This window comes from Aptenodytes forsteri, unplaced genomic scaffold, assembly GCF_000699145.1.
Source record: "Aptenodytes forsteri isolate BGI_AS27 unplaced genomic scaffold, ASM69914v1 Scaffold33, whole genome shotgun sequence".
NCBI classification, from domain to species: domain Eukaryota; kingdom Metazoa; phylum Chordata; class Aves; order Sphenisciformes; family Spheniscidae; genus Aptenodytes; species Aptenodytes forsteri.
In genome coordinates, this window is record NW_008795037.1 from 7,176,600 (window position 1) to 7,190,487 (window position 13,888).

General features: G+C 47.9%; 1 protein-coding gene across 1 annotated transcript; it reads left to right on the plus strand.

Moving 5' to 3' along the window:
* The first annotated feature begins 557 nt into the window (after positions 1–557).
* On the plus strand, positions 558–13,332 carry B3GNT9 (UDP-GlcNAc:betaGal beta-1,3-N-acetylglucosaminyltransferase 9). Its single transcript, XM_009276755.2, has 3 exons — positions 558–889; positions 8,949–8,991; positions 9,904–13,332. The coding sequence occupies exons 2-3, from the start codon at positions 8,965–8,967 to the stop codon at positions 11,218–11,220; spliced, it is 1,344 nt and encodes a 447-aa protein (XP_009275030.1). The 5' UTR covers positions 558–889; positions 8,949–8,964; the 3' UTR covers positions 11,221–13,332.
* The last annotated feature ends 556 nt before the right edge of the window (positions 13,333–13,888 follow it).

Here is a 13,888-nt window from a genome sequence, read left to right on the forward strand (position 1 = left end):
TGTTTTGTTTTGAAGTAATTCAAGTTAAATGGAAAAAAAAAAAAATGGGTGGGGTTTTTTTGTTCAGTGTTTTGGGAGGGACCCTCGCATCTGTCTTCAGCCTCCACACCGCTCAGCTCCCCCGCCTCCTCCCATCGTTGCCCTACTAGAAAAAAAGAAACCAACCCCCAAGCGGATTTCCCTTCTGAGCTAAACCCAACCTCAATTTCTAATTTTGAGCCTTTACAGAGGTAATCACAAAAAAAGCCAAATTGTGGGGAAGGAAAAAAAAGCAGAAAAATTAATACATTTCCTATTGAAAAAAGTTACAGTTAAAAAAAAAAAAAGCCTTTTTTGTGGTTGTAATTTTTAACTGGTAGAACAGCAGAATTGATGGAAGACCCCAGCCTGGCTCCGCATTCAATCCCTCGACACCCCCGTCCCTGCCCTGTCCCGCGGGGTGCAGATGACCACGCGCAGAAAGACCCGGGGAGCTGCGGGACGTGGGGCTCTGCGGCGCTGGAGGCCATCTGCACTCCCCAGCCTGCCGATCACGTGTCAGGCACTTGGAAGCGGACCCAGCTCCTTCCCCTGGTGCAGTTGCTCCTTCCACCATGCTACAGTAAGCAAGTGTGTGCAAGGAGGAAGGCCGGCGTCTCGTCTCAGACCCCACTGGCACACGCACCCCTCCCCGGTAGGCACACGGGCGCGGGGAAACTTTGCTGGCTTTCAGCATGAAAACGGCCCAGAGTGCAGGAGACCGAGCGCTGCTTTGCTCAGCGAGGATTTCCTCGGTTTCACTTAAAGGCTGAGGAATGTCTAACGCTAACTATATCCACATGTGGCTACTTGGCAGCCTGCTGCTGAGACATTACCGAGGGGACACAGGATCAGCGCTATCAAATGGGATGTAAGTATCTATTATGTATGTTTGATCAGGGTGGGTTGGGGAGAGTTATGCAGCAAGCAGTGTGAACTGGAGACTGTCCTTACTGCTTTCCTTTTCCTCCAGCCTGCGGCTTTTCTTTTTGCCTTGTTGCTCTTGCAGTGTTGTTACGTGCAGCAACCTGAACTGTGATGGTTAACATGCAGCAGGGCTGGCTACAGGCTCTGAACACGCAGTCTCCAGCCCTGCTGTGTCTGCTTTACACTTTACTTTCCAAAGTGTTTTAGGTTGTTTTTACAGAAGAAAGTTTGGGACTGCTTTAGACAATGCCTCCAGTGCTCCCAGACAGGGTTTCCTCCCAACCGCGAACATGTTCCAGTGGCAGCACATTACATTTACATACCATTCCTCGTCAGTAAAAGGACATGAATCTTCCCCCTGTGTGACACTATCGTATGCTTTGAGCAAAACATGGGAATTTTCAAGCTCTTTAGCGTCGCAAAGAGAGAAAGAAAAAAATTCAGTCCCAGTGAAACGGGCAGTTACTGATCACATTTTTAAATAGTTTTTGGGCAGATTCTGATAAACTTATGCGTTGGGTATCATCTTGAAATTAGTGGGGCAAGTCAGCACGTACTCTCTCTCCCGGTCATGTCTGGGGGTAACAATACATCCATGCTAATGCACTGTAATTGCTGGGTTTTGGGGCACATCAAGCAAATGATTTATCAGAAGAGAGTCTGGGAGCTGAAAAGGCAGCGAGCGCTGCAGCCTGGGGAGGGCTGGGAAAGGAGGGCGGTTGTTTCAGCGGGGCTCTTTCTTACCCCTTCGCAAGCCTGCAAGGCTTTATTCTCCTCTTGGGGCCAGGGGAAATGAATGTTTGCAAGAGAGAGGGCAAGTTCCTCGCCCTGCGCTTGGCTGCTCCAGGAGGGGCCTGTCTCCCCAAAGCACTCGGGGTGCGAGTTGAGCTGCTGAGCTCTCCGTAATTCTGAAAATCAGACCACCTACACGCAAGACTGCGTCTGGATTTAGGAAAGTACCTCTCGAGGCTGCTGAGCCTGCGGAAGATAATTGCGCATTACCTTCTCCTACCTTGCAGGCAGCTGAACGTTCTCGTTAGAGACATGGTGCTGTGCTTAGGAGGAGCTGGAGTTTTCCCCGTTTGCTGGGGCTCGCCGTGGCACGCCTGGCAGCAGCGCAGTCCTGCATGGGCACTGCCCTGATGGCACAGCCTGCCCTGAAAGGGCCAGGAAAACATCCTGCACTGCTTAAATGCAGCAGAGCCGCAGTCCTCAAACTGTGCCACGTGTACGCAAGTGACTTACCACCGAGTCAGGAGGAGCGGTGCGGGCAGACAGCCTTTCCCGGAGGTCATGGGGACGGTCGTGCAGGCAGCCAGCGCTGCCCAGGGTCATGGGGGCTCCCGTGCGCAACTGCCGCTGCCTTCGGCCGCGGTACCACACGATTCCCTGCCAGGAAGGGTGCAAGTTCCTTTCTGGGACCCCTGTAGGTGAGAGCAGACATCTTAGCATCCGTCTCCAGCCTTCGCACAGCAGCTCTGCAGTTTCTCTGCGTTTAAGTTTGTATACTTCGTAAAAGCTTCACTGACTGGGGTGAAAGCTAAAAGAGGGCAACTGCAGCAAGTTGTCTAACGTGTGACTGGCATTGCAAAGGTGAGGCTGGCAGTGCCAACAGGAGAGACTGTTATAAAATGGGACCAGCCAGCTGGGAAGCTGATGAAACCACTTATTTCAGGACTGGGGCCAGCAGAGAGATAAAAAGGCACCCTGTCCTGTAACAGCATGGATCTCAACCATTTGTTTGAGCTGGCCTGAAAAGCAGCTCCAACAGGAAAGTTGGAAACGGTCTTTGGAGTGGGGCCTGCATTTTTGTTACCTGCTTGCGCAGTGTTTTGACCAACAGAGCTTTTGCCTCCAGGTGCTGCAACGCAAGTAACGGCAGCGGTGACACCGTGCCGGTGACACTGCGCACGGGGCCGGAATGCTGCTGCGATGGCGGCACCGGCCAGCAGCATCCGAGCAGCACCGTGGTGTGCAGCTGAGCACTGCGAGCCTCTGCCCCTCTGCACTGTGTTCATGTGGCTCTGGCTCATGATCCTGACTCCTGGGAAAGCTCTCTTAAGACATTCAAGCTAATTAAATCCTACAGCCTATCCTCAGTTTGTTTATAGATTTCAAAACTTCTAAGCGGCTGAATGAGATGGGCTCTTTTTTCCGGTAAGGCAGCTTAGCGATTGTTTTGGTGACTTCATTTTTCTAGGGCTTTGCGCTAACCAACATGCCAAAGGGCATCTCTTGTATTTCAGCCTGCCCTGTCTTCTAGTCAAGAAGATCAAATCGTTCAGCGTGGCTTTGTAATCCTAGAGCTCCAAATGAGACCTCTTCACAAACACCCTGTAATGCAGAGAGGAGTTGTCTGGCACCAAAGCCACTTGAAGCATCAACTTTGATGAGGTATTGACTTTGCCTGGAGGGTGGGGGGGGGTGTATTTCAGCCTGCCCTGTCTTCTAGTCAAGAAGATCAAATCGTTCAGCGTGGCTTTGTAATCCTAGAGCTCCAAATGAGACCTCTTCACAAACACCCTGTAATGCAGAGAGGAGTTGTCTGGCACCAAAGCCACTTGAAGCATTCACCTTTGAGAGGTTATCGACTTTGCCTGGAGGGTGGGGGGGGAAAGCCCCAAACAAAAACCAAACAAACAAAACCAAAAAAGAAGCCAAGCAGGAGTAAAACTCATTACATGACACCCAAACACAGAAATGAAGGAGGGCTTCTTCCCCTGCTCCAACGCACAGAGCTATTTTTCCCCTTCAAACACTCCAAAACTAGCTCAAACCGTTAAACCCGAGTTGTTTCATCCATGTTTTTGTATGTGGGGCAGAACAAACCCAGTGACAAACAAAACCAAAAAAGAAGCCAAGCAGGAGTAAAACTCATTACATGACACCCAAACACAGAAATGAAGGAGGGCTTCTTCCCCTGCTCCAACGCACAGAGCTATTTTTCCCCTTCAAACACTCCAAAACTAGCTCAAACCGTTAAACCCGAGTTGTTTCATCCATGTTTTTGTATGTGGGGCAGAACAAACCCAGTGCTGGAAGCTGACACGTTTCCCTGTGGGTACCCCAAAGAGCCCAGGCACCGATGCAATGCAACATGAAGACGAGGTTTTGCCTGCGTGAGACCCGTACCGAGATAGCTCAGCTGAGATTTGAATACCTTTGCCTTAGTGCTTCACTTCAGGTTCCTGTTCAAGGGTAAGAGAAGGACGGCAGCCCAATGCAGCTTGAAGAGAGGCAAAACAAGTAATCCCCACACGAAACAGAGTGCTACTCGTATCTGCGCGTTCAGCAATGCATTTAAACTAAACTGGTGCAGACACAGAAGTCAAGCGCTCTCCGGGCCCTTGGGGGCTCGGAGGATGAGACTAAGCGGGCGTTGGTAGGAAGGTGTAGTCACCAGCCCTTCAGGCGGTGCAGACTTCTTGCCGTCAGCATCCTGGTCTGGTGGGACGAAGCTAATCTGCGCACGTCTGTTTTACACAGTCCCAGCTGCAGGATGGGCATAGGGTATATTATTATTGTTGCCGGTGGGTTCTTGAACAGTGTCAAGTGGAGGCAGCAGAGGAACAGCAGCACGAGGTGAGGAAGGGCCTGGGAGCTTGATTTGCTCTTGTGAGTGAATCAGGATGGAAAAACTGCTGGAAATGAGGCGGGAGGGGGACACGTGCGCAGACCTCCCCGCTGCAGGCCAGAGCCTGGGTCTCAGCTTCCACCACTGGGCGTTACAACCCGACTTTGTTCTCGTGAACTACGTTCAACAAACATGAAATGAAAACAAATATCCAAAACCTCAAGCATTGCCTCAAAGCACCCCCATCACCCAGAATTTTCCAAAGTTCCCCTGAGGATTGCAAAAAACCTCATTGAACCCACCGGTGCTGGATCCCCAACGCTTTCTTTAGCTCATTGTACAGAGAAACAGATAAGTCATCTCCATCAGCAACCGCTGCCCCGCGTATTGCGTGGCCACACAACGCATGCGGCCCCTCCGTTGCACAACACAAACCTACCAGTGGCAGCTCCAGCTTCAAGAGCGAGGAGGGGAGCCGGAAACACTTCGCGTGCAAGTTGATCCAGGGACAACCCACAGCCGTGCTTGGTGGGGACGGATGCTCCCGTGAGCCAGGCTGGGACGAGTGTGCAGCAGAGCTCGTTGCTGTGTTTTGTACCCTCTTGCTCGGTGTACCACACTTTCAGCTTGCCTCGCTACCGCAGCTGCTTTTCCCAAGGCTGGGCGGGTCGAATAACCACTCTTCAAGGCACAAAGCAACGTGCCAGAATAACCAAGGCTTCTTGACTGAACTCGGAGACAGGATCCAGAGACTTTTCCCCACCTGGGCCCGTGTGAGCTGAAGTGCCAAGTGATGGAGACGTGACGGCTGCTGCAAAAGAAGGAAGTTTCCAGGATGAGCTCAAGGCTTCACGTCATTCAGCTGGGAATGAAGGACTAGCAACTTCAAAAAAAAAAAAAAAATCATCATTTAACTGCTTTTATTGCAGCACTCCTTGGCCATATTTCAGAATCCTCCTCTCAAATAAATGAAAACCAGGCGGAGGACTGGGCCCTCTGCCCGAGCGTGCAACAGCGCAGGTCAGATTCCCCGCCTGGATGTTCACCAGGGTGCCCTGCCCAGCTCCGGCCGCTTCCAGCTTTCGAGCATTTCGTTGCCTCTCAGGCCGCCCAGGCTGTGGCCCCCTTGGTCCTTCCAGCACATTCCCTACGTACGGGCTCCCTGTGTTTCCACCTCATGGATACGGGACCTCTCAGCCTCTTCCTACAGCCCAGCTCAGCCCTCTAACATTGCTGGTGCTTGCAGCCCAGCACGTGTCACTCCCAGCCTTCCCCAGGACCCCCCTTGTCCCACTGCTGGGGCAAACTGCACCGTCCCATTCAGCCCCGCTCGAGCTGGACTCAAGATCTCAACTGTAGCCATCCCCGGGCAGCCAACGCAAAGAGGGACACGTGGCCACTTTTCCAAGCTTGGGGGACATGGGAGGCAGCCCTGGCAGCTAAGCCCGCATTCCCCGAGGCACCGAGTGATGCAGCAGTTTTATAACCCCGGCTCCGTTTCACAAGTTGGATGAAGATCCCCCATGGCGGCGTACGAAGCAGAGGCGTGTCCACCTTGGATGCAGACATGCAGCAAGATGCTGTGCCAAGAACTGCTCTGCTGTGCTCACATCTCTTTTGTTTGGCATCAAATATTTTCTGCTCACTTTGATAGCCCCATAATTCCCCCCCCCCCCCCCCGCCAGCCTCCACATCAAGGTGGATGAATAATCTTTTTGGCTTTAGGACATACCGGAGTGTCTGCCAGAATCATCAATCCCTCTGAATTCAAGAACAGGACAGCTTTTCCCACACTGACATCCATGGATAGAGCTCACACCTGCGTAACAATCGAGGGTATTTCCTTGGAAGGAAGGAAATATCTAACAAAGACTGGAAAATCCATATCATTCGATCGAGGAATCACTTCAAGGCCTGGCAACTTCTTTTGAAAATGAGATGTCTATATTCAGCACTGAACTGTTTTGTTTCAGCATGGAAATCGCTATTTCGGATTCCTTTCTTTCAATAAATGAGAACACCGAAGAAAATCTGGGCTATCAGCCCAGGCTTGTAACAATTCAGGGTTTTTCTTGGCTTTTCCAAGGGCGCTTATTGCCAGATTCCGAGATGCTGGCAGGATAAATCTGTAAGTCATGGAAATTACGAGTTTCATGACACACATGCTTTATTCCAAACCCTCGCCGATAAAATTAAATACAGGAAAGAGCCAGGACTTTCATCCAGCTTCTTAATTACCATCTGGAGCTTGGCAGCTGAAATAAGATCAAACTTTTGCATAGAAAAGGAAAAAAAAAAATTGCTATTACAGCTGGGAAAGAGATGAGACTTTATGAAGAGCTTGAGTGGAGATACACAAACATCCCAAAGCTATCAGGATCTGTCCCCCACCAGGGACGCCACATCTCCTGCTTGCTCTGGAGACCACGCGCCCAGAGCTGCGTAGCACTTCAATAAAGCTTAACCCATCGCGACAGAAGGAGCAAAAATGCCTCAACTTTAGTTCTTATGAGCTTTTTGAGACAGGGTCCCTATTTTAGGTATCTCAACAGCACCGAGCAAAAATTCTTGCTCGCGATGGGCGGAAGAGGGACAGACTCCGTCTGCTTAGCGGATCCAGTTCAGCAGCATTGTCCTGGGTGTAGTGGGACCATCCTTTCATATACCCCCAGCGCTTGCCTTCCAAATTATTGAAAGCAACATGAAGGAAAGCCTGCTGGGAACCATGTCTTGACAGATAAAGGATGATTGAGCACAAAACTGAAACACAGCGGCTTGCTGGAGAGAACCATAATCAGGACTTGCCAAGGGTAATTTGCACACGACAGACGTAAAAGGCAAACTAACATCCTATATGCGTTAGAAGAGACTGTTTCATGAGGCTGAAAACAGTTATGAGCCAAGTCATGTGGCAGAAAAAGCATAAACAGAAAACAGCTTCTGATTATTATAAGCATTTTAACAACAATTTATGAGAGATCAGAGAAAATTCTACAATCCTGCTATCAATATCAAAGCTATGCCGGTTAAAACACCTGCCCAGCCTAGGAGAGAAGTGAAAGGTACAGTGAAAAAAGCCAACAAACGGAGAAAACCCCAGCAATCTCTATTAGAGGCCAGAAAACGTTGAGAAAGGCAGCCTGAGGAAAAAAGCATGGCCATCAGGACAGGGAGGAAGTGATTTTGAATCCACTGGGAACGCAAAGAGCCTTACCAAGGCACGGATAAGCCATTTGCTAAAATAAAGTTTTCAGTAATACTGGAGAGAAAGCAGCCGAGGTCAGTAAGTATTTTGGAGCTGCACTTGGGAAAAAAAAGATAGCGGATACCACACGGTGATGAAATACTCTCCATTTCAACAGTAACTTGGAGATGCAGTTAACCAGTAATGAAAAAGCAAAATATTTTAACATTGAGGTCCAAGTAATGTGCATCTAAGAATTTTAAAGGGGCTGACCGAAAAAAAAAAAAAGATTCATCTGGTTTATTAATTTTGCTTTTCCATTGGTCTTGAAATATTGCCTAGATCCCACAGGGTCCGGAGGTAATGTTGTGCCGCTACTTTAATACTTCACAACTACAGACTCGTCAGTCTAATTTTGAGCTTCAAAAAGATAATGTTACGGCTGATACAAATTTGATGGTTAATGAACAATTAGTGGGTGATACAATCCATGACAGTGAAAAAGGATTTGCTGAAAACGGATGCCACCGAACTAGAGAGGGTCCTGTTTTAAATCATAATCGCGTCGAATGACAATATTCTTACCAAGCACGTAGCTGCCCATTAGGTGTTTGAGTCAGTAAAGTGGCTACCGGCCTCGACTGGAGGCAGGGCATCCATCTGTGTGCTCCGTAGGCTAACAACGCTGAAAACAGTGAACTGCAGGAATAAATTGCGTAGGAAGCTGGAAGCCCTGGCTCCTCCTCCCTTCTCTGTCCTCCGAAAGGAGCGTTCCTTAAGTGAAGGCAGACTGACGTTCAGCCAGGCAGCTTTCGATCAAGAAGTTTTTTGGGTAAGATGATCTCGGCTAATTCAAGACAGACAACTGTAATACCTTCAAAGGTAGCTTCTACTAATGCAGCACTAGTCGCATACGAGTGTAAAAGATTATCAGTGGGTTATATAAGAACACTTATGTGCACGTGTGGGAAAATTTTGGGGTAGAGCTATTTTAGGAACATGCTCCCTGCTAACGTCTGTAAGGATTACAATTGTCTCCTGCCTTCTTCGGGAGCCCGGAGCGACTGTCAGGTCCCCTCTGTTCAGCTCGGTTGTTAGCCGCTGGCGGGGACGGCGTGGCTGCACGTACGGTGGCGATGAGAGGACCTGCCCTTGCTGCAGCTACAGACGCTTGACCAGCTCTTTCCCTGAACATGCTGCTTTCTGCCTTCTTACTACTCTTTTTTTTTGTTTGTTTGTTTGCAGTTGAAGAACTGATCGAATGAGACAGATGATCTCCGGGAAAAGCGTGAGTGAGGAATCAAATCTTGTATTTCAAAAGGCAGCTTCATCTCTCACACGTGAATAAAACATTCCTAACACCAGGCTCTGCCTTGCTTCTGCGTATTGGGATTTATTTGCCCACCTCTTGCTTACCGGTTAGGGCGATTTGGCAGAGGCAAAACACCCGTGCCCCTTCCAACCTTATTAATGGAAGTTATTTATAATGGTTTAATATTTTATGAAGATTACTGGCAGCAAAAAGGCCCTATGTGCATTCAAGAGCATGCCTAACGTATTCATTTTGAAGGCACAAATCATAGTTGGTTTACGAGAGCTGGCTCTGCGTGCAGGGAAACGCCAGTGACACGCTGCCGCTGAAAAGTCTGCCCTTCAACAGCCAGCTCCGTTGCCTCCCCGTTTCGACTCAAAAGGTGTAAAAGCAGCAAGAACCAGTTACCAAGTTGGGGGGGGAGGGGGGAGGAGGGAGGAAGGGGGAAAGGGAAGAAAAAAAAATAATCTAATGATTTATGGAAGAATGGCATTGTTCATGATTTTCCACCTTGTTCTTCCCAAAGCAGTGAAAGCTCTGAATGGCAAAACGCGTTTGGCAGAGAGGGATGGGGGAGGAAGGGCTCATTTCACGCTGTGCTTAGGGAGTGCTCAGGATGATGGCTTGGAGACTTAACTAACCAAGTCACAGGTTTTCAGGATGACGGCTTGGAGACTTAACTAACCAAGTCACAGAGCCAGAGCACTAGGATCAGTGTTAGGTTTGCGACCCGTGTGCCTTTTGGCAAGTTCCTTAACGTGTCTCAGTGTTTGTATGAGTAAAATGCGCTTTGCTGCTAGTTTTTTAAATGGTGTTTCACTTAGTCCTGCCTGCGTGCTTCAAAGCTGCCGAATCCTCGTTGCTGACACACCGTACGTTTATTTACAGATAAATTGGACATTGGTGCCAGGCAGCTCAAACACAGCTTTTAACAGTCCCAGAAACACCGCGGAGACAATGAGAGTTCGTCTCAAAGGGGATGCGATCTGTACCCTCTTCCTGCTGGTAGCGCTTTGCTCTTTACTCTACTCCCAACTGGAACATTTAGTCCCAGTAGGAAACAAGGAGCCGACACAGAAGAAGCCTTCAGTAACACCGAAAATACTCTCTGACCCCAGAGCACCTTGGAGACCGACGCCAGCAGAGGCAACGGTACCCAGGCCCCAAGTAACTCCTATCATTAGACGAACAGAAGTGGCCAACAACAGGGTCCAAACGACACGTCCTCCCCCGTTGACTGATTCTGCCTTCAACTTCAAGCACTATCTCCTAAACAAGGATAACAGGAACTTCAATCTCCTCATTAACCAGCCCAAGAAATGCAGGAAAACACCTGGAGGTCCCTTTCTGCTCATTGCTATCAAATCGGTAGTTGAAGACTTCGACAGACGTGAGATTGTCCGGAAAACTTGGGGCAGGGAGGGTTTGGTGAACGGGGAGCAGATCCAGCGAGTGTTCCTCCTGGGAACACCAAAGAATAGGACTGTGCTGGCAACATGGGAGACCCTGATCCACCAGGAGAGTCAGACATACCGGGACATTTTACTCTGGGACTTCACGGACACTTTCTTCAATCTGACCCTGAAGGAGATCCACTTCCTGAACTGGGCTGCCGAGTTCTGCCACAACGTGAAATTTATTTTTAAAGGTGATGCTGATGTTTTTGTCAATGTCGAGAACATTGTTGACTTCCTTGAGAGACATGACCCCACTGAGGACCTCTTTGTTGGGGACATCATCTACAATGCCCGCCCTATCCGTGTCCGAAAGAGCAAATACTATATCCCAGAGACCATGTATGGGCTAAGCATCTACCCAGCCTACGCAGGCGGAGGAGGGTTTTTGCTGTCCAGCCGCACCATGAGGAAGCTCTCTAGGGCTTGCAGAGAGGTGGAACTCTTCCCCATCGACGATGTCTTTTTGGGCATGTGCTTACAGAGAATCAATCTCAAACCCATTTTGCATGAAGGATTCAAGACCTTTGGCATTGTCAAGCCTTCTGCTGCCCCACACCTACAGACATTTGACCCCTGTTTTTACAAAGATCTCATGGTAGTTCACAGTCTGAAAGTTGCTGAGATCTGGCTAATGTGGAACCTGCTCCACAGCCCACGTCTTTCCTGCACTCAGAAGAAGCAAGTGAAGAAGCCTTTCCAATGGAAAAAGAAAGCTCAAATAACAACACAGGCATCACCCCTCAGATAATACAGGCAGACTGCAGCAGAAACACGTGGCAAACCAGCTGAGAAAGGGAACCTGGGACTGTTGCAACCAAATTAACTGACTTTAGAAGTATTTTAGCACATCTTATTTACAATGTTAAGAGAAGATGACAAACTGTTGCAGGAATTTGCCAAGATTCCACATTTGCACGCACATATCGGGTAGGTCCTTCTCCATTAAAGAATCCAAATAATCATAACAGTATCTTTAATTTATTATTATTTATTAGAATTATAGTAGTGCTTAGTGGGCGAATGTGTAAAAACACATTGCAAAATGCAGTCCTTGGAGATTTTTCAGCCTTGTTGGAAATGTGAGAAATGAAAGAAGATAGAGGGTAAGAGATGACGCCAAGGAGCACAGGGATCGTTGTCAACTTGTTACCTTGACTCGGACTCATTGAGAAATGACCAAACTACACAATAACTAGAGTAAAGGAAATCAAGTCACCTTAGCGTATGCTCAAATCAAATCGCTACTGCCTGGTTGGCTTTCTGTAGGCCTCATAAGAAGAGAAGAAAAGAACAACTAGCAGCTATTGAAATGGGGTCCTATACGTTGCAGATAGGGTGGACTACAAGAAGACAAACTGGATGCTGAGGCTGGGGTGGCTGGTTGAGCAACGGACAGGTAAATAGATAACTGCGAAGGGGCAGACTTCCAAAGGGCCTTTCAAGAAAGGACAAGTAGAACTTTGAGTTGATCCCTCTGAGTCTTGATTTTTCATTATTCGTAGCAACTCCTCAGTTCAAGTATCTGCTCCTTTGACACACTCAAAACTCAGGGGACCAGTTTTTGGCACTTCCATGAGCTCAGGCTCTCTACGCTATGCCAACTGGCACTCAGTGAAAACTCAAAGTCATCCAACAGTATCCGATCTCTCTCACCATCTAATCCAGATCTTCAGAAGGTTTGCATCTGGAGACATCCTTTGGCCTTCGCTTGTGAGGGTAAAACCACACAGAGCTGCTGCTTGTGTCACATCTGGGAGCTTCTTCAAACCAAAGGAAAACTTGTCAATGGGCTGGGCTGGTTTCTATAGACCTCGTCGGTGCTCTTGCCTGGCATACAGTCAACTGCAAAGAGCAGCCAAGACTTTTCATATTGCTGCAGGTGTCATGTGAACGGAGAAAGTAGTCTTCAGACAAAAGGGCTTCAGAATAAAAGCCTTTCTAAATTTATTGCAAGAAAGCAAAACCACACAGCAATCTTTCTGTTGGGCTTTCCAAGTTTCAGTCAGTCTGTAACTTCACAAGTATTTTAAGCATCGGACAAGAACGCCGGATTGCTTGGTTTTTGAAAGAATAGTCAATATTTTGAAGCATTTTGTTTTTTCCAGCAGCAGATTACCTTAGAAGAACATCCTTTTCTTGGGCATCAGAGAGGAAGTAAATTCCTCTAAATCAGGGTTAAAAAGCTATGAAATTCATGGGGCCTGAATTCTCCTCTGATACTGTGTTTGTTAATTCTTTTGCAATTTTTTCCCCCTCAACAAAACTCCTATCCATCAGAGAAGCCCCGATGTCATCCCTCTTCAGGAGGGCACATACACGCAGCTTCAAAGGAAACTACAATCGGTCATAAATGTCCGAGAAGTTGCTTTCCCTTGAACAGAGCCCCGCAGCGCAGCTGCATTTCATACCTGGGTACAACCTTCCCCCCACCCAGCAGTAGTCCAGGCTCAGTACTCGTATTAACTATGCACAACATGGAGGAAAGCAAGCTGGTAATATCTATTGGTAGACTATTAACAACAGTCTTGCACGTTATCTTCATCATAAGAGTTTAAGCCTTACAATAATATATTTCCAAGGAAAGGTCAGCTATATAGAAATCAACAGACCCTATGTTGATTTGGGATATTTTCGGGCTGCAATCCTGAAATACAAAATGCTCACGTGAGCTTTACAAGGAGCTCTGCAGGGTGTGGAAATAAGCCAGAGCCTTGCTGGTGGGAGAAAGCCAGTCACGCCCCTGTCTGCTAACATGTGTGATACTTATGTATTTATGAGCTTGTACAGAAATGTATTACCTGTGATTAGTTTACAGTTTGGGAAATTATTTATACCATAATTAAAAGACAGCATGCAGACGCGCCTCTAGTTGTCAGAGTGAGTCTGTCAAGTACACCTGCACTCACGTTGTAAGACTAACACCACAGGTATTTTTCATGAAGACAGCAACATGAAAAACACTCATTGTTTCAGATAACTTGGTAAATCTTTCCTTATGCTGGACTTAATTTAATGGTAATGACAGAAAAATAAACACGGCTTACCTTATGATTTCCTACAAGGCAACTAGTCAGGTTCAGAAGTCCTTATTAAGATCTTCCTTTTAAGCTTGGAGATGCACAGAGATTGGCTCCTCTCGCTATAACGTCTTCAGACCTGCAATCTACCCACAATACAGCATTAATGAGTACATTGTGTCCCAGATCAAACTCGTTGTTCATCATCTACCTGTGCCAGCACATACCCTGACAGCTGGCAGAAACAGAACTAGAGCAAACTGTTTACTCCGTTGTCTTAGTCTATGGAATAGCTCATTTCTTTTATCCAATGAATATCAAATCTAGTATCTATTAACGAAAGATACATCTGCTTTTGTCCTCCAGCCTCTGCTGTATGGCCCGTTTGACCTGGTTTTA

Excerpts from the sequence above, each read along its gene's own strand:
- B3GNT9 (XM_009276755.2), top strand. The coding sequence starts at position 8,965 with ATGAGACAGATGATCTCCGGGAAAAGC. Across the intron at positions 8,992-9,903 it reads AGATGATCTCCGGGAAAAGC|ATAAATTGGACATTGGTGCC; the intron begins GTGAGTGAGGAA and ends GTTTATTTACAG.